The sequence below is a fragment of the Neolamprologus brichardi genome, chromosome 8 (genome assembly GCF_056152115.1).
Source record: "Neolamprologus brichardi isolate AB-2024 chromosome 8, ASM5615211v1, whole genome shotgun sequence".
Lineage (NCBI taxonomy): Eukaryota > Metazoa > Chordata > Actinopteri > Cichliformes > Cichlidae > Neolamprologus > Neolamprologus brichardi.
The window spans coordinates 19,618,691-19,638,159 of record NC_142111.1 but is presented as its reverse complement, the minus strand read 5'-3'; the positions used below and the strand labels follow the sequence as shown (position 1 = coordinate 19,638,159).

The window sequence follows — 19,469 nt, the reverse complement described above, 5'->3', positions numbered from 1 at the left end:
GTTTTTCCCTCATTATACATATGTGACTAGTATTATTTTGATACCTCTGAGTGAAACGAGTGTGGTGCGAACGTCCAATTTAGGCTCGATCCTGGTGGTGGGACAGCGTTGAGAAGGTTGAAAGTCTCATTGTTTTCACATTACCTTATACGGTATGACGACTGCAGACCCACCACTGATGCCCACAATTGGCAGAGCTGTCTGTGTGGAGAGGAAGTCCAAGATCTGTGCTACTTCTGCCACCTGAAAGATTAAAACAAACAGATTTCATATCTGAATAAAAGAAGATGAAAGTGTTGCACCAGAATAACTCATATTCATTAATATAGTTCTACCAATTAGTAGTGGTCGAAGGACCAGGATGTGAAATTCATATTCAATCCAGAAACTGATCGATTGCCAGTTTAATGGCAAACTAAGCACCTTTTTTTGTTTAAATCAAAACAGCATTTGAAAAGCAACAATTTTGTCAGGCAAACCTGAACAGGCATTAATAACATAATACATAAAACATAATAAAATGAAAATAAAATAAAATAAATGAAAAATAAATTCTTTCAGATGTTTTAAAAGGGTAATGGTTTCAAAACTTGTAGAGCTCCAGTTTTGGATTGTTGCATTAAAATAGCAGCAACAAAATCCAAAACAGAGCATGTAGCAGCCAAAACCTACATGTACCACTTCTACCCATGCGTGCTTCCATAGTAGATTCTCTATTGCCACAGTTTTCTTTGAGGTGTCTGGTTTTTACTGGCTGTTGTTGGAGTTATGGCAATAGTTTAATGGTAAATGAGAGACCTTGCTCTTTATTAGTAAAAGAATATGTGCTAACAATTAAATGCAAGCTTTAATTCTATGGTATTAACATTAAAAGGCATATCAAATAATAAACCTGTTTCAAGCGTTTTACTTCTAATGTTTAAATGTACTCATGAAACATTTCACTTTTTTCAGCAAAATTCTTTTTAGGAGATTTCAGTGATAAAACAAATCTTTGGATGATGTTTTTGGTAACTCTATGCTAGCTATACTTTTTCCTACGACTTGATTTAAGCTGAGAACAATGCCTTTTTCAGGTTAATAAATCCTCTAAAATACTGCTTTGATTTAATGCAACATCTCTTCGCCTTTACGATCTGAAACCCTACCGACACCATAATTTAATTTCTGCAAAGACAGCAAGTAAAAGTAAGCATGTAGTACGCGCTTGGCATCTCAATTTGTTCCTCTTTGTGATTTAGGACAGGACACATGCTTTTTTACATAAAGTCTTGCCTCGTGCAGCTTTAGGAAATGGATCTGGGTGACTGAACACCATGACTCTGGAGAGGATGTCGGATCAGAAAACACAAAAGTGCATAAATTATTCTTACCTGAGCGCCGGTACCCGAGCCCACATCATCCTCAAACACCACACCGTGCAGTTTTTCCGTAGCCATGGTATCGCAGAGACGTGTCAGCAGGTCACGAGGGTTGGTGTCATTGACCAGCACCGTTACAGGGCTGACCACTACGGGAAGGTCGACAAAATTCTCTCCACTGAGACGACCTCTAACCTCATTCTGGTAGCTAGAGCCGCTGAACACCACCGCGACATTGATGGACGGGTGCAGGAGGAGCGGCCGAGCCTGCAGAGGAAGCGGGGAGGAGATAAGGAGGAGAAGGAAGAGGAGAAGGAGGAAGAGAGGGGGCCAGGGGGAAGGAGGAGGATGTCCCCTGGGAAGGGCCATGCTGGCAGGCTACTGCCTGGAAAGGAGGGTGGGAGAAGAAGAGAAAAGGAAAGGGAAGAGAGCAGCAGTCAAATATACAAGCTGCTTTACTTTTGTGAAGCTTTTGACATAATGCCTCATGATCCCTCAGTACATATCCATCCCTTACTTCCCTCTCCTGGTCTGTCTCCCTCTCTGACCCCTTTGTATGACAGTATTAGCCCTGCATTTAGACTTGTGTCGTCAGGAAAACTGTGTCTGTGTGTGTCAGAGTGTGCGTGCATGTAATCCTCCAAAATCCAATCCCCAGTGTCATGACTGTAATCACCTCCCCATCTCTATACATTTCTGATTTGGAGCACACACATAAACACAGACACACAGACACACACACACACACACACACACACTGCAAGCAGGATTCCAAAACTGTCACACATGTCCTCAACTCTCATTACTGGGATTACATTACGTTGCACCACATTACTTCAGCCAACCTCTCTCCATGTGGTGTGATGTCATCAGACTAACCCCAGAAATGCACGATGTGAAACTGCTACAATAACTCTTGAGTGGATTTCAAATAATGCACTTATTTCAACAGCACATCGTCACTAAGCACGTTTGAAATATTGACCATTGACCTGGATTGATATATGATTTTAATTCAGAAAACGTGGGATGTTGCCCCCTTCCCATTAAGATACAGGCAGATTAAAAATAAGAAAGTCAAAAACTGGCATTTTGTTTTTAATTATGTCCAATATTAGCCTAAAATGAACTGATAAAATAAAGCCATAGAACTGAAATTACATCAAACTCTTCATTTATGCATATTGTCATTACAAGGAAGAGTAATAAAAGCAATACATATAATATAATCCAAAAGTGTTGAAATACACTCATTCATCATTTTGTTAGGTACATCTGTTCAACTGCTCAGTCACATGCCAGCAACTCAGTGCATTTAGGTATGAAGAAATGCTCAAGGTGGCCTGTTGACGTTCCCATTCTAAACCATGATTTAAAATGGGGAAGAAATGTCATTTAAATTACCTTGAACAATGCATGGTTGTTGGTGACAGACTGGCTGATTTTTATCATTATAGAAAGTGCAGATTTAATTTATTGTCCCACACAATCATCGTAAGGGTTGACAGAGAATGGTACAAAAAAGAGAAAATATCCAGTGAGCAGCGGTTCTCTTGCTGAAAAAAACATTGCCTATGTCAGAGTCAGACTGCTTTGAGCTGATAAGATAATCAATGTTAATCAAATAACCACTCGTTACAACCAAGGTATGCAGAAGAGCATCTCTGAATGCACAACATATCGAACCTTGAAGCATCTCTCCTGTCAGCTAAGAACAGGAAAATTAGGCTATAGTTCACACAAGCTCAACAAAATTGGACAATAGAAGATTGAAGAAACATTGCTAGGTATGATTAGTCTCAATTTCTGCCAGGACATTAAGTGGTACAGCAGGGTGAGAACTTAGAGACAAAAAACATGATTCATCCTGCTTTGTGTGAACAGTTCAAGCTAAAAGGCTGTTGGTTTAACACCAGCATTTTTCGATTTTCTCAACTTCGATTTTCTCGATACAGGATGGGCTCCTTAGTAACAACTGAACATTGTTTAAACACCACAGCCTACCTAAGGATTGTTGTCCATTTCTTTATGAACATAGCGTACTCATCTTCCGATGACTGGTTACAGCAGAAAAACAAGCCAATCTCAAATTTCACATCATCTTCTTGAACAGTCCCAAAGAGCACCTTTGGGATGTGATGGAACAGGAGAGTCACCTTATGGATGCACAAATCAATTCAGTTCAAATAAGTTTTATTTATATAGCACTAAATCACAACAATAGTCGCATCAATGATCTATAAATTGTAAGGTATAGACCATATAATGATAGAGAGAAAACTCCAGCGGTCAAACAATGCCCTTTGAGCAAACTCTTGGCAACAGTAGGAAGGAAAAACTCTCTTTTAACAGGGAGAAACCTCTGGCGCTTCCAGGCTCAGGGAACAACTGTGCAGAGCAATCACAAAGAATTAAGGATGTTTGGAAGGCAAAGGGGTGTGTAACTTTTTTGAAAGTAAAAATTAAAAAAAATAAACAAATGTAAAAAACATTATATTTCTTTGCACTTGGTCTTCTAAAATGGTCGTCGCTTTAATTAAAGCCTAAGGTTTGGCATGCATTCACAGTACAACTCAACTTTGCATTTGCTGTTTGAAGATCATTTCCTATTTAATCAATAACATTGAGCCTTTGATTAAACCAGGTGGGCTTTCATATAGCAAATAAGGATCTCCACACAAACACTCACCCAGTACTTAATAGGTAGGACAGAATAGATAGTGTGTTGGTTTCATCTGCGGCCATCAGAGACACCCTGATAATTAACAGCACCTCTCAGCTTTGATTCAAAGCAACACTGGGTTAAATATGTCCCATCTCTCCAACACACTTTATGCTCCTGGCATATCAATCATTCATCTTAATAAGTTTGTTGGCTCCTGGGTTTTAGGTGCCCATAGCAATAAATATGCAGTTTGACCCCTTGAAAGGCAATTTATCCTTATTAGATTTATTCCAGAAATAAACCATTGTGTTTAAAATGGGACTGATGGACAATGAGACTTTTTTTCTTCAAGTTTTGCTTTATATTTGTCAGTTTTCTTTTATTCTATTGATTGTAATGGTCAGCAGTCCCACACTGGCCATTTTACTGACATTGTCTAAGCTTCAAAAGCTCTGCGATGCTGCATGTTTTTAATTTGTGCAGCACATATTAGAAAATTATTATCGAATGTCATCTGCATATTGTGACATTTTGTCAGTTCATTTTAGCTAGGTCAACAATTTAACAAATCCAACCTCTCCAGTTTTCTGGAGATGCCCAGAAAGCTACAGGAGGTGAAATATGAGCCGGTATCAGACCTAAAGCCACCCTCAAATCTTTCAGCCAATCATGTTAACATTCAGTTTCTATGGCCTGCAAAGAAAAGTGCTTATCGCCTGGGCGCAGCAGCCTTTTATCTCTTTGCCAGAGAGTTGAGGTCCGTGGCGCCATTAAAAACGAATTTGAAATTCGTTTATTTTTAAAATAAAATGTGAATATTTATAATTGGAGCATATTTGTTTTCTCTATCATAAAAAACCCTACACTATTTGGATCAACTCAGTGCTGCTCGCCACAGTTTGGGGCGTTTTCCATTACCCGGCACCAGGTACTTTCTTAGTACCTGCTCGCCGTGTGCTCCAAGCAATCAGAGCAGGTATTAAAATGTGACGTCGTCAGGCTGCATGCCACCGATTGGTTGGACAGTAGCCTCACTTGATAAGTCATGAGAGCTTCTCCTTCACAATTTTTTTAGGCCCAACAACAAGCGAAATAGCCACAAAAAACAACGCAGTGTTCATCTGAGTCTAACGAAAAGCCACAGACCGAGCAGCAGGGATATTCTTGCCCTGACGTTCACCTTTTTTGTAGCGTTCGTGTCGCATATTAATGACGTCGGTGGGGCTGGGACCATTGACTGTAGAGTCAATGGCTGGGACGCATTGCTTTCGCAACAGCCACGCAGGTTAGGTATCAGTGGATTGTAATGAAAAAGCAATCGATCAGTGGCGAGTCAATCCGATTAGGCAGTAGTAGAAAAGGGCCCTTTGTTTCCAGTGAATAATTATATGTTAATGTAAATTGTTATGTTATTTGGATACTAAAAACTAGCACTTTAGTCCCCCAAGCAGCATACTTCAACTGAAAAAAAAAAAAAAAAAAAAAAAAAAAAAAAAAAAAAAATATATATATATATATATATATATATATATATATATATATATATATAATAAACAAACACATACTGACCTACGTTAATATCTGAAGCAGAAAATGTAGGCAACATTCCCAATTATCACACATAATGTTCATTTTACAATTTTGATGTTACACAGTAAGATTAACATTGTACTGAGAGAAAATGTTATATCTTCAAGGGTAAGAGCTGTTTTTTGCGTAACATTATTAAAGCCTGTGGATCAAAAGACATTCATATTCTGGCGCATATTTGTCATCTAAAAGAAATTACACCGCATCTCTAGAGGATTAAAAGGGAAAATCAGAAGTAAAATTGTGCAGCTGGATAGTGTATTGGTAAGACTACACACCTTCGGAGCGGGAGTCACAAGTTCAATGCCCACCCAGTATCTAGTAAGGGTCCTGGCTAGACCCCCCATGCAAAACAAAAAACAACAACAACAAAACAAGCCCTGCAGCCTGTCCGCAGCTCGGACACAAGAATTTCACTACATGTTGTACTCCGTATAATTGTGTATATGACAAATAAAGGTTGTTTGTTGTGAAAATTAACAATTCTTTAACTCTTAGTTTTGCCATAACTCAATGCTTTATGCATGAATGTGAAATTAACTTGCAAATCTGTCATAAACTTTCATAATTTACTTTTTCATTTTCTTCTACCAGAGTGAATAATAAACTGTTTACACAATGCTTGCTGAATTTTGCTTGAAATGATATTAATTCAAGCTCACACACACAAAGTCAGTAATGGGTTTAATGTAAATATACCTCAAAATGTTAAACGTGGTGGAGGGGAAACCATGAGGATATCTGCAAAAGATGGAAATAGCCTGTTTGGATCATATGACTAGAGAGCAGGTCAAGTGTTCATTTACCAGTGTAATCTCTGGAAAAAGAGATTAGCAGTGTGTTTGTGTGCGAGTGTCTGTGTGTACATGTGGGTAGGAAGTTGAGGGAGTGGGTGTCTCTGCTCTAGATTGGCAGCAAGGGTATGATTATGACACACAGAGGATGTGAACATAAGAGAAGGCCACAATGTGTCTAAACTTAACACACAACAACTGACTTGTGGTCTTTTTAAATGAATTATAAAAATCACATGGCTTGTTTTAGAGAAGATGCAGTCACTGAAAGATAAATGTGAAAATGTGAAGATGTCAGAGTGTCAGTAAGTGTGTACACACATTTCCCCCAAATCCTTGGATGTTTTGCCTTTTTTTTAAGGTTTATATTCACATGCACAGTTTGAGCGAATAAGCATGGTAGTGCATGCACGGGGTTTTTTTATTATTATGGAAATTTCCAGATGGAGTGCAGCTCTTCATGTGTGATAAACTCTCTCACTGGGACTTAGGTAGGCATGCTTCAGCATCAACACGACAACGTGAATCCAAATTCCTCTTGCCATTCACTGTTAATAAAAAAAACTATCAAACAGCTGCAAAATACAAGAACAATGAGAAGTATAAAAATAATGGTTTCTGGTTAATTTGACTATTAAACAAACAAACAAAAACAAACAACATACCTAATATACAGTGTCTCATATAAAATAATCATTGGGGGTGTTTTTTTTTGTTTTTTTGTTTTTTTTACTGTTGTTGTTTTTTGTAATACCTTTGCCTAATAAGTACAGAATATTTCAAGCCTGCTGCCCTCTGAGAACTGATCAAATTAATCACAGCTAAAGTAGGAAGCTACTTTTTGTACTGAACTTTTCACCTCTCTGCTGATGCTACAATAGTGGAACAATCAAAACTCTCATGTGGCCTTTTAGCCGATTAATTGCTGCACAATCTGTCATCACAAATTAAAATGTTATTTTTCTATGTAATTTCTCTATAACAATGGGGAAAACACTGACACACATCTGAGTTCTCATAAGCCTATAAGTGGGCTTGTTTCACAGTCTGCAGTAATGTTTGTTTTTAACATTATCAATCAAATACTGGACTACATGTTAAGCTGATGTGTAAGTCACTTCTCTCTCTCAGCTGGGATGTGACAGCCTCCCTCTATTCTCGAGGGGAATAAGCAGATTGGAACTAGTTGATGGGATGAGGATCATCATCATCAGAAAATTATCAGCATGCCTTGTTTGGAGGGTTCTCATAATACAAGAAATCCAAGCTCAATACTGATACCCAGGAAATTATTCAATGTTTAATATGTTTTGATACCACAGGGGCAAAAAAAAATTATTTTTTTAAATTAACGTTACCAGTGGGTAGCACTGATAGCATTTTTGCCTAGCTCATTTGTTTTTGGCCGCAGCCATCAGGCACTGCCTAATGATAACTTGACAGCTAATGTGGTTATTGGATAAAGATACTTTCAGCTGTTCACTTACTTCTACAGGACCTTCCATAGCAATTTGTATCTGTATGTTTGATTTGGCAAAGATTTTATACCAGATGTTCTTAGTGATGCAAACATCCCAGTTATCTGGGCTTGGGACCAACACCATAACTAGGAGAACACTGGCTTGTGGTTAACACTTATGATAACTGATACTTCAGTGTTGTTGGAACACAGCATTACTGATTAGTATGTGAGAATTATAAAAAAATAAAATAAAAATAAAAGCCTTAGTTTCAACGGTGTTGTTGAAGAAAAAGTTCCACGGCACTAATTAGGGAGCCTGAATTAGTGGGTAAAATTGATGTAGTAAAAACGAACATCCTCTCATCAACATACAGCATGCACGGTGCTCTGACAGCTGCAGGAAACGTTAGGAATCTCTAGAGCCCATTTATACAGAGCTAGGGTCCAAGAAATCCCAAAATGAGCCTTTATTCTGCAGAGTTATTTCATTTCCTGATACTGATATTCTGACAGTGGAAATTCCCAGTGAATACCTGATTCAACGAATTTTAGATGCAATATTGATTGCTCTAATTGCAACACCACTGACAAGTGAACTTAATAAACGCGAAACTTTTGTTACATGAAATACTAGAAAACCTTGGGTCCTGACATTGACTATGTGTTGCTGTAGACCAAGCATATCTGCCATGGTAGTATCTCTGCAACCTCAGCACTGGCCTCATTAAGTGGGACAATGCCCCCGCCCAATCACACAAGTGCTCTGGAATACAACAGAGACCCAAGGCTTTGACCCAGCTCCTGAACTCCTCAGATCCCAATCCGATCAAAAAAGCTCGATCCGCAGAGACGCTGTCCTGCAACCCACAGGACAGGACATCCCACTGGATGTTCTGTCAACAACCTGGTGCCAGAAACCACGGCACACTCCCAGAGTTCCCATGGCCATGCCCCAAATGGTCGATCAAAGGACAATCTAGAAAATATTTGGGGCGTGATGTTATGGCTTTTCAGTGGTGTACAGAGTGGCTATGCCCACTCTCAGAAAGACATTATGTACTGTTGTGGATTTTACATGTTTGCATCACATACAGTTTATTTGGATAAGCTATGTTTTCTCACGTGAAACAAGTAACCCTGTATTTCCAATTCTAGATTAGGCAGATAGGAATTAGCCAGTGTAAAATAGGTAAAATGATGCTTGCAGCATGACACACATCATATCCCCAATCCCCCTAAATCAGAAAGCATATCAAGCCCATGATGGCTGCCAATTTGAAACTCTGCAGCTTTGAAACTGTATAAGAGGTATGGCATTGTTAAAACTTAGGGAATATTTTGATGACACACAAATTCCACCTGTAATCTGTTGGTGTGCTCAGGATTATGAGCCAAGGTGTAAAAATGTAAAAGTTGAAAATGGAGAAGATAAAAGATTCACATCATTTACACTAAAATTATAATAGAAAAAATATAAGTTAGAGAAATAATTCCAATGGGTACCTTATGACAATTATTTTACTCCAAATACTTTGGACAAAAGCATGAAACAATGGATACCAAACCGAATAACAACAGTGTGTAACGTAATAAGACAACCAGTACCCTTTAAGATATGTACAACTAAGAGATTTTTATAAGCGGGATGTAAAGCGTCCCTCTTATAAATGTTTTGAGAAAAATGGCATAATTACAACCATATTAGAAGTCTACAATTCAAGCAATGTTGGGCAATATCTACATTACATCAAGAGTTATGGAAAAGAAAAGGGATGCAGCACTTCATGTTGAATAGAAATGGAAAAAAGAAATGGGTATGAATATTTCTGAATAGTTGCACATATGGCGAAAACAACAATCTACTACATCATCACGTAGTTGGAGAAAACACTGTTGGGAAAACACATCAGTAACGCAACCATGCTGGAGCGGTAAATGTAAATTTTTTGGTTATTATCAACATTCTGGGTTACGATATTCTATGGTCACATATGGTGTTGTGGTTAGGTAAGATAGCAAAATACTGTGCCAAGAGAAGACACATATTTGTTTAAAATGTTATCAGCCTGTAAATGGCTGAAAGTAGCGAGTGAAATACATGTTATGGAGTAATTGACTCATAAGGTACCACTTCATGAGGAACTGTGTTGAGAGAAACGGAAGAAATGGACCATGTTCACATGATAATGACAAGGTGAAGGCTGAAATACTGATGTCACAGAAACAGACTGCAGAGACAAAGTAAATCAGACTGTTCGTGGGGTGATGTGGTGATTTTTATTGGTTTGTTTTGTTACTCTCCATCTTTTGTGTAAATCTGAAAGGGAAATGAAGTGTTAACAAAAACATGGCTGCCAAGTGGAAAGACTTGAGGGACTCAGTCATGTGCAGATTATTGAAAATCCACTCAATGAAGCACTTCCATTACCATTTCCTGAAGTAACAGCTATGTATATGACCAATAACTGTCCACTGGGCACAGCCACTCTGTCAACATCCTTACCCTTATCCCTTCATTCCTCCGTCTGAATGACTTAAAGAAGTTAAGTTGATACATGAGCTCTCTCATCCTCATGTTTGCATACAGTTACTACAGCCAATCAGCCTTCCACATACAAACCAAGCTCACAATATGAATAAATTAGTGTGTCATGCTTAACCTCTGAGCTTATTATAAAACACATCACATGTCTGCCACTTAAAATTATCATAATAAGGATTTTAACGGCTAGCTTCGGAGCCTCATTTCTCAGTAGGTTCCCGATTTCGCACATAAAGATTTGACAGCTTTAAAAGGAAATCGTTGCAAGCCAGATGTATCGGCAGACGTGACTGACGCTGACATGTTAAGAGCGCGTCTAAATCTGCTTAGCCCTCAGCTGCTCAAATGTATAGCAATCAAAACCTCAGAGACACCCAATCTGCATGCCACACCTTCTTAAAAGAGACACTGTCACTCTCACAAAACCATACATGAAATTGTATATATTAATATTTACATAAAAAGATTTTTCAAAAATCACAAGAAATATTACAGTAGTATGGAACTTTTAGGGTCCTCTTGTGGCCCAAACCCCCAAAAAGGAACCACAGCGGTAACTGTTCGCAACACAAACTTTGTAATGTAGTGTTTTACCCAACCTTTTTCAGAAGAATTATAGTATTTCAGAAATACTTTATTTTATTATTACTTCTGTTTGTACTTGTTTAAAATGTCTCTTGCCACACTGTGGTCCTCAGATTGGTCAAAGACCCCTGAGTACCACCAGTCGAGTAAAAATCATGATAATACATTATTAACATACATTTTATTTACTTTCCAGGAGCTTGTGATCCATTAAATTTGTCTGTAGAACTCTTCCAAATTCAGAGATGCCATGCTGAGGACAGGTATATATATATATATATATATATATATATATAGCTCAAAAACCATATGCCAGCATTGTATTTATAGACCCAGCGAATCAATATTAATAGCAGGAAAAAAAACCATTTTATTGTCCGATTAAACATCTTGTGGCCGTCAGATTAAATTTGTGAGCTTTCGGAGGGCCTCAAACCCCTGTTTGGGGAACCACTAGCCTGTGGACTAAGTAGTTTTAAACAAACTATGCTAGATTGTGCTGCTCCACGATAAACTGAATGCAAACTGGAGCAGAAAGCCTCTGTCACTAATGTAGAAGAATGAGTCTCTACCTACGGCTTATGACACAAACCAATGAGCATTACCAAATAAGTGACACAGCAGCAAAACTCTGCAAGTGAAACATTCATAATCCATAAGTAAATGAGTCATTTTGAGGAAGCTTGCACACAGGTGGGGAGGAATTGCACACACACACACACACAAGTACACACAAACACATGCGCACGCACGTGCACATCTACAAAGCTGCTAACCGCCAAACCCCAGAGTGAAAAATGCTAATAAGTCCTCTTACAGTATTTCTTCTTATAGTAACAACTGGCTGCTCTGTTTCTGTCAGCAGCAAACAGGAGCTTTCTCTCAAGGAAACTCTTCACTTATCATAGTATTCCTGCATCCATGCAGTGTGTCTACACTCTCACTTGCTCCAAGCTTTCTTCCAATGTATCTATCTGTTGCCCCACATACATCCCTGCCACTTCCATTTTTCTGTCAGAGGATCAGATTAAGAGACATGAGTGTCAGCGAGTATGTGTGACTTGCAGACTTACCTGTGCTTTCTGCTCTGGGTGAACTCCTGCTGCTCCATCTTTTCCCAGATGTTTTCCTCCAAGTGTCTTTTTCTGTTGCTTTCCTTTTCACCTGCTTTGCACCTGCCTCTCTCTCCTCGCAGCACCTGTAGGAGTATGCATTTAGACCAAGTCCCCGTGTGAGTGCAAGCCAGAGCAGGTTATCAGTGCTTCTGTGTCTGTGAGTGTATTTGGCAGCTTTGGATGTCTGCACACTCCCCTGGAGGACTTCACAACGTGACAGTAAGTGTATGTGATATCCCCAATTTTCCAAAAATCTCTCTTTGAAACTGCTCGACTTCTCCTCTCACTTCTCTCCTTCTCCTGTTCTGCATGTGTCACAGTCAACGCATTCGCGAGTGGTCATGAAGGTGAAGACAGGACATCAAAGTGGGACAGGAAAGGAAAGTGAAGGAGAAGGAGGGTGAAAGAAGACGAGAGGTGTGGGAGCCCCTAGATGAGCAGCAAGCCTGTGTGTGTGCGTGCGTTTGTGTGCATATGTGCATAAACCCACTGTGTTTAGCTCTCTGTCTATATCCCTCAGGCTTCCCGCTGTTCAGATGAGAAGAAAAGCAAAAGAGGAGGGGGGAGAGTGATAAAATGCCTCTTCAGTGAAAGGGGCACAGACGCCGGTAACACTTCAGCAGAAGAGACGGTGACGCTTCCCCGCCGTCTTGTCCTTCCTCCCCCCCTCCGCCTCCTCGTTCTGTTTTTCCCTCTCCCTGCTGAGGAGTGAGAAACATGACAGATCCACGGGAAGTTAGTAAATCTCACAGACTTATAAGGTAGGGTCCTGTGCACGCATCTGCATCTTTGAAGCAAAAGTTTTTCCCTCCTCCGGTCCAGTTATCAATTCCCTCAGAGATGGTACTCCACTGTAAGGGATCCCCCTCCCGAGTGATGATGACTCTCCTCAGGTCCTGTGCGATCAGAAAGGGTGAGGAAAGAAGGATAAGATTTGTGTTGGCTTGCCTCCCCCCCTCGCCCCCTTTGCCATATGGATGAGAGGTGATCCAGATGTTGGCTGATGGGAGCGTCTGGAACACGGAGAGAACAGCGGGGCAGATGGCAGGTCTGTGGGGTCGGGCCGGCTGTGCACTAGCAGGTCCTCATCCTGTTGCACTGATTTTTTTTTTTTCCCACCAGAGTTTCTCTCTCTCTCTTTCTCTCTCTCAGCGTTGTGCTGCCGCTCATCTGCCTTTGCTGCCACACCAGTAATCCTGCTTTCCATTCCCTCTATAACTCCATCTTTTCTGTATCTCTCTCTCTATCTCTTCTCACTCCATCACAGGAGGGGCTGCCTGTGAGTCCTGATAATAATGGTGTGAGGATTTAGCCTGCCTCCCTTCCTCTCCTCCCTCTCGCTCACTTCAGACCAACCCCTCCTCCTCTCCCAGCCCACTTTTGCTCCCGTTTTCTCGGTATTATTCACCTTCATCCTGTCACATATCCTGTCGTCTTTTCCCTAATCACCTCAGTGTATAGCTCAGTCACTTCACTCCCTCCTTTTGCCTTTCCCCCCCTGTTTTCCACCATCAACAGGTCCAAAATGAATCCCATCACAGTTTTGTTTTCCTGGTCAGGAGCCCAGAGCCTGTGCCTGTTGTTTATCAGTGGGAATACAGTTTTAAAATGTCAATAAGCCAACAGACCACCATACAAGCTCGCAGCTTTTAAACAAGCATATAAAGTGTTGAAGCAAATACTCCAGTAAAGGGACTGTGCACCTATTTTAGATTTGTTCAGTTTAATTACCAGCCGTACTGCTCAGGTGGTGAAAATAATTGAAAGAGGGGTTTTGTTTTTTTTAACTGTCTGGAGTCCTGCAAATTTAAATGAATGCAAATATTCCAAGTAGCAGAGAAAGCAAATCTTTGCTTTGTAATATAGTCTGTGTCTGTGTATAATCAACTCATGAACCAGCTGTACAGGCATTAGCTCGAAACATATGGACACACTGTAGGTGGCTGAAGTGTTTTTGATATCAGAACCCACCAGGGAATCCAGCTTTGTCTTCCAGGATCTCGCGTTTTGTGTTCCCATCTCATTATGTTCATGAAGTAAATTCACAGAGCTGCAGAGTAAGGATTTGTTTTCTTAGCTTTCAAACCCGCCTTAATGAACGATGCTATCGGTTTGGGGCTTTTCCTTTTATAACTATCCCAAATGTGTGGAGCAGCTCCTTGTTATCAATATTAACTGAATAAAAGAAGTGGCCAAGAAAAACATTTGGATATCATTTTTCTACTTGTTCCCAGATAAATGTTTTTATATAACTTTAAAATATATATCTATGAATTCAACTACATAAATATATTTGCTTAGTATTGCAAACGCATTGCATATACAGACAGGCTGCTGTTGGAAAATGTGCAAACCATTAAAAGGCTCCAAAATCTGACAAGTGCACACCTGAGTAAAAATTGTTTTGCTACTATTGCTCAGTTTGAGTTGGCTGTCAAAGCTGCCTTTCTGTCAGATTTTCCCTCAGTTTACTTTCCTCTCCCACTTTTATGTTCCGTCTTCACCTTTATAACCACTGTCAGGTGGAATTACAGGCAAGGTGTCATTCGGCGTCCGTGCAGTGACGGACCTGCTGCAGCAATGTTGAACATTTAGAGATGGATGGAAGATTGCTGATTTTTTTTTTTCATTGTCACATGTTTTTTTATTTTCACTCTGACTTGCTTGTTAGGTTTAGAAAAGTTGAATTTTGGATTAAAATATGTCCCCTGCACCTGTAGTTTACCCAGTGTGCTTAAATGTTGTGTTAGGAAGTCCTTTATTATCACATATATGCAGTGTTGGGGAGTAACGGAATACATGTACCGCCGTTACGAATTTAAAATACAAAATATGAGTAACTGTATTCCGTTACAGTTACCGTTTAAAAAGGTGGTATTTAGAATACAGTTACTTTGTTGAAATAAATGGATTACACGGCGGTACTTCTCTGTTTCATAATGTGGCGGGTCAGGACTGTTTGGGTTTTGTTTGACAGCTACGTTCTGTTGCTCCAGGTGGCAGCGTTACGGTTGCCATGGTTACAGGGTGACGCTCTCTCTCTGCGTGTTTCCTGGGTGAGAGAGCGCCTGTTGTTGTTGTGCTAAGCTAATAGGCAGAATGCTACCGGTATAGCTCTAAAGAATGTAGCATCATAGGCAGTGTAGTCCGTGCTGCAGGGAGAATGGACTGCCATACACGTTATGTGTCTGTGAGCGAGGGAGGGAGAAAAAGGAAAAGTACGAGCTGTCATCGAGCAAAAACGGGAGCTGGAAGCATGTAAATATAATAATAACCACTGCAGCCAAGAAGAGAGCCTGACGAGTCCAGTTGTAAGTAAGCTATTAAGACTCGACTGTACACCGTGTTCGTGTTTTCCTCCGAAACAATAAGTTCCGTTGGAGCAGCCTTTCAACGCCTCTCTCTGTCTCTGCTAGCAAAGTTGACCCAGACAACAAAGTAAAGCTAGTTTTCGGCTACGAGCCCGACACGAACCCGACGTATTAGCCAGAGGTCCCTTTACTACGGTTCGGAGCCGCGGACCTTCAGTAACAGTAATAAATCACAGCAATAGTACATTCATGTATTTGTAAACAGCATGATAATATATTAAGTAATCCAAAGTATTCAGAATACGTTACTCTCATTGAGTAACGTAACTGAATACGTTACAGAATACATTTTGGGGCATGTATTCTGTATTCTGTAATGGAATACACTTTAAAAGTAACCTTCCCAACACTGCATATATGTGATGTGTTGAGAGTGCATCACGCACAGATGCCAAAGGACACCTTCTGTTAGTAATTTAGAGATGCCAAAAAAAAGGCTATATTTGATACCTTGGGAATGATAACGCACGGGCTGGATATTGCTTCACTTAATTACTGGCATGTATTTTTAGTTTCTCCTCAAAACTCTTAGCATTCACTTGTGTCTGTTATACTCTCAGTAGTTTTTGCATTTGTTGCTCTGTTTTTCACCACCACATCTTGAAACTTCAATTAATAGATGGATGTCTGATCATTTTTGATCCACATCAATAGATAAACACAAAAGCCAGTAAAAATAAAAGAGGCGCACCAAATCGGACAATGGACCTGGAAGTGCTACACCCATACAAATATGGTTTTCAGGATTATTTGCTGTGCGTCTCATTCGCAGATTAAAGAGCATGCTACAAAGGCAATCATCTGCCTGCAATTAGACTGAAAAGCAGAAGAGAAAAGAGAAAAAAAAATCAATCCATCATAATTCTCAGACCTTTCGTTCTGCTAGAGGAAAACACTTTAAGTTATGTTGAATGGAATCATGTTGACACGCATAAGTGTGTCTCGCTGTGCCAACAGGAGAAAGTAGTGAATAATGCTGAGGGCCGGAGAGATAGAGGGAAAACAGTCTGATTGCCTCTTACGTCTTCCCTTCTTCATGGCTTACTTTTGACATTACTTCAGCAGAGGAAGGAGAAACAATTTCACTGTGCCCCCGCCTCCCTTCTCTCACTCACGCTGTGGGACAGGCGTTTCATAGTTTTACAGAGTGCCGTCTTCTGCAGGTTACCATCACTTCTAATAAAAGCCGTTTTCTTCTTTTTCCTCACTCGGCAGCTTGGTCAGGTGACAAGCCTTTCGACTCTGCTCTATAAATACAGACAAGTGTTAAAATAGAGTGCTTCAGATGTAAGACGGGTGACAGAGGTGTTTATATCTGTTCGGGATGTGTGTAGCAGATACAGCGATACCTCTGGTAAATGGAAAGAGACAATAGCTGACAGATGTTTTAAAGGATAGTCTGTCTGTGAGCAGCTGGACAGTGTGTAAACCAGCCAGTTGGGAACATATGTTCTCTGGACAGCAGCTTGATCAGGCCATCAGATTATCTCAGATTGATTCAGTGAGTAACAAAATTGTGTTTACTGAAAGAGAAAAGCTTGCTGGCTGACAAAGCAAATAATTAATTCTACTATTTGGTGTGTTGCCATGGAGGATTTATGTTATATGCAGTTTTTTCTAATACAGTACTCAACAGACCGATTATATAGACTCTTTAGTAACAGATTAATTCATTGTGGTACTTTCAACTGCTCTGTTATTTCCCAAACGGTCGTCACAGTGGATGGATTCACATTTTTGATTTGGCACATTTTTTTATGCTGGATGCCCTTCCTGATGCAAACCTCCCACTTATCCGGGATTGGGAATGGCATGAATACACTAGTTTGCTCATCAAATGAACATAGATCATTTAAAGCTCTATATCTGTCAGAAGATTTTAAAGGAAATGTGGGAGTTTGCACAACAAGTCTACTTGTGTTTTGTGTACTCGGAAAGGGCCTTTAACCAAGTCCCCTTGGGGTGTCCTGTGGGGCGTTCTGTGGGAGAATGGGGTACTTGGCCCGTTGTTTGAAGCTGTTCTCTCCCTGTATGGTGACAGATTAGTTCGCATCACCAGCAGTAAGTCAGACTTGGTCCCGGTAGGAGTTGGACTCTGCCAGGGATGCCCTTTGTCACAGATTCTCCTCATAATTTTTATGGACACAGTTTCTACATGTAGCCAAGAGACAGAGGGTCTCCGCTATGGTGGCGTGAGGATCACCTCTGCTTTTTGGCTTTACCAGAAGGCGACTTCCCCTTATCACTCCTGTGGTTTCCAGTCGAGTATGAAGTGATAGGAATCAAAATTAGCCTCTCCAAGTCTCTCAGCCAGAAAAAGGTGGAGTGCCCACTTTGGAGTGGGGATGAGCTTTTACCCCAAGTGGAGGAGTTTAGGTATCTTGTGGTCATGAGTGAGCGGAGTTGAAATTGGAGACTGACAGATGGATTGGTGTGGTATCAACAGTGATGAGGATGCTGAGTGAAGCGTAAATCTCTGAGCAGTGGGTACTGACAGAAAGAAAAACAACTGTGGCTATAAGTGGTGAAAATAAGCTGCCATCTTTAGGTACTGTTATTATTATTATTATTAATCTCATGAGCCAAATTATCAGCAATAAAGACCGTTTACATATTTTTTCGTCATAATTAATAAAACTGTTTTAATCTGATTTAAACCTTGCATGAACTTTATTGTCAGGTAGTTTTGTTTTTTTTTACCAATGGGATAGATATAGGGTGGCATGGTGATGCAGTTAACACCGTGACATCAGACTGTTGTTTTCAAATCCAGGCTGGGGCCTTTCTTTGTCAAATCTGCACATTCTCGCCTTATCTGAATAGGTTCTCTCTGGTTTTTACCCCCATACTGCAAAAACATGGGTGTTAGGTAAGTTGGTGATTCCAAATTGGCTATAGGTGTGAATGTGCATCAGACTGGCAACCTGCCCAGGATGTACCCCATCTCTTTCCCTATGATAACTAGAAGAGTCTAGCCTGCAAGCCTAACTTGGATAAGCAGAAGAAAATAGATGGAGGGGTTAGCATATCAGAAGGCCATATGCAATATAGTTTGTTGTATAATTTTAAAGGCTCATTGAACAGTTTCACTGTCTGTTGGTTTTCAGCAATTTCCAGGAGAATCCATACCATTATGAAAATGTCTTTACCCGTAGTAGTCATCATGTTGAAAGAAAACTAGAAAACACTGAAGCACCTTGGACAGCGCTCTTAAAAAAAAGACCTGAAAAAGGGCAACAATCCCAAGGTCTCTGCAGGTTTGGTGAATCAGGGTCTTCACTGAAAATTTTCTTTTTGTGCTGGAGGCCAAACAGTTTTGGGGGTTAGTTGTGCAACTTGTTTTTCAATGACGCTCTATAAAAAGCAGAATAGATATTTAGTTATAGAGCCAAGCCTGTGAGTCACTTGATGCACTCAACTCAAGCTGTGGAGCTACTTTCATAAATGACACACTCTACTATCTGCAGCACATATCCACTGTACATGTGGACTATCCACCCAGACCATCATGTACACCTTCTCATGATAAGTGGATCCTGAAACACCACCAAAATGCTGAAAGTATTGCACTGGCTTAAGAAACAGCCGAGCAGATAATAGTCAAGCATTCTCTGCCAGTAGAGCTGACCATCTACTAATCAAAAGGTCTGTGTTTTGGACGCCCATGTTTAAGTGTCCTTCGGCAAGACAGTGAACCCCAGATTATCCCTGATTCGTCTATGCGAGTGTGTGCATCATAGTTATAAAGCACTCAAAGGCATAGTATAAAGAGCTGCGTGGCTTGGTGAACATGAATTCTGGTTAAAAGCACATTGGGTGCTCAGTTAGAATAAAAAGGAATTATGTAATTTCCAGTCCATTCACCACTTAACTCTAAAAGCTAATAAGTGTACTTCCAAAAAATATGTTTCCCTGCGAAAATCATACACTTTGTTAGGGTTTTTGCTTGAGCCTGAATGATACATCGATTAGCTGATATTTCCA

At 40.2% G+C, this 19,469-nt stretch overlaps 1 protein-coding gene across 1 annotated transcript in view; it reads right to left on the bottom strand.

Moving 5' to 3' along the window:
• LOC102795367 (glutamate receptor ionotropic, NMDA 2C-like) overlaps positions 1-12,276 on the bottom strand; it is a 63,465-nt gene extending 51,189 nt beyond the window's left edge. Inside the window, exons 1-3 of the mRNA XM_035907913.2 lie at positions 12,073-12,276; positions 1,374-1,746; positions 145-243 (exon numbers count right to left, since the gene is read on the bottom strand). Coding sequence (XP_035763806.1) covers positions 145-243; positions 1,374-1,730 — 456 coding nt within the window. The 5' untranslated portion in view covers positions 1,731-1,746; positions 12,073-12,276. The remainder of the gene's footprint in view (positions 1-144; positions 244-1,373; positions 1,747-12,072) is intronic.
• Between the last annotated feature and the right edge of the window lie 7,193 nt (positions 12,277-19,469).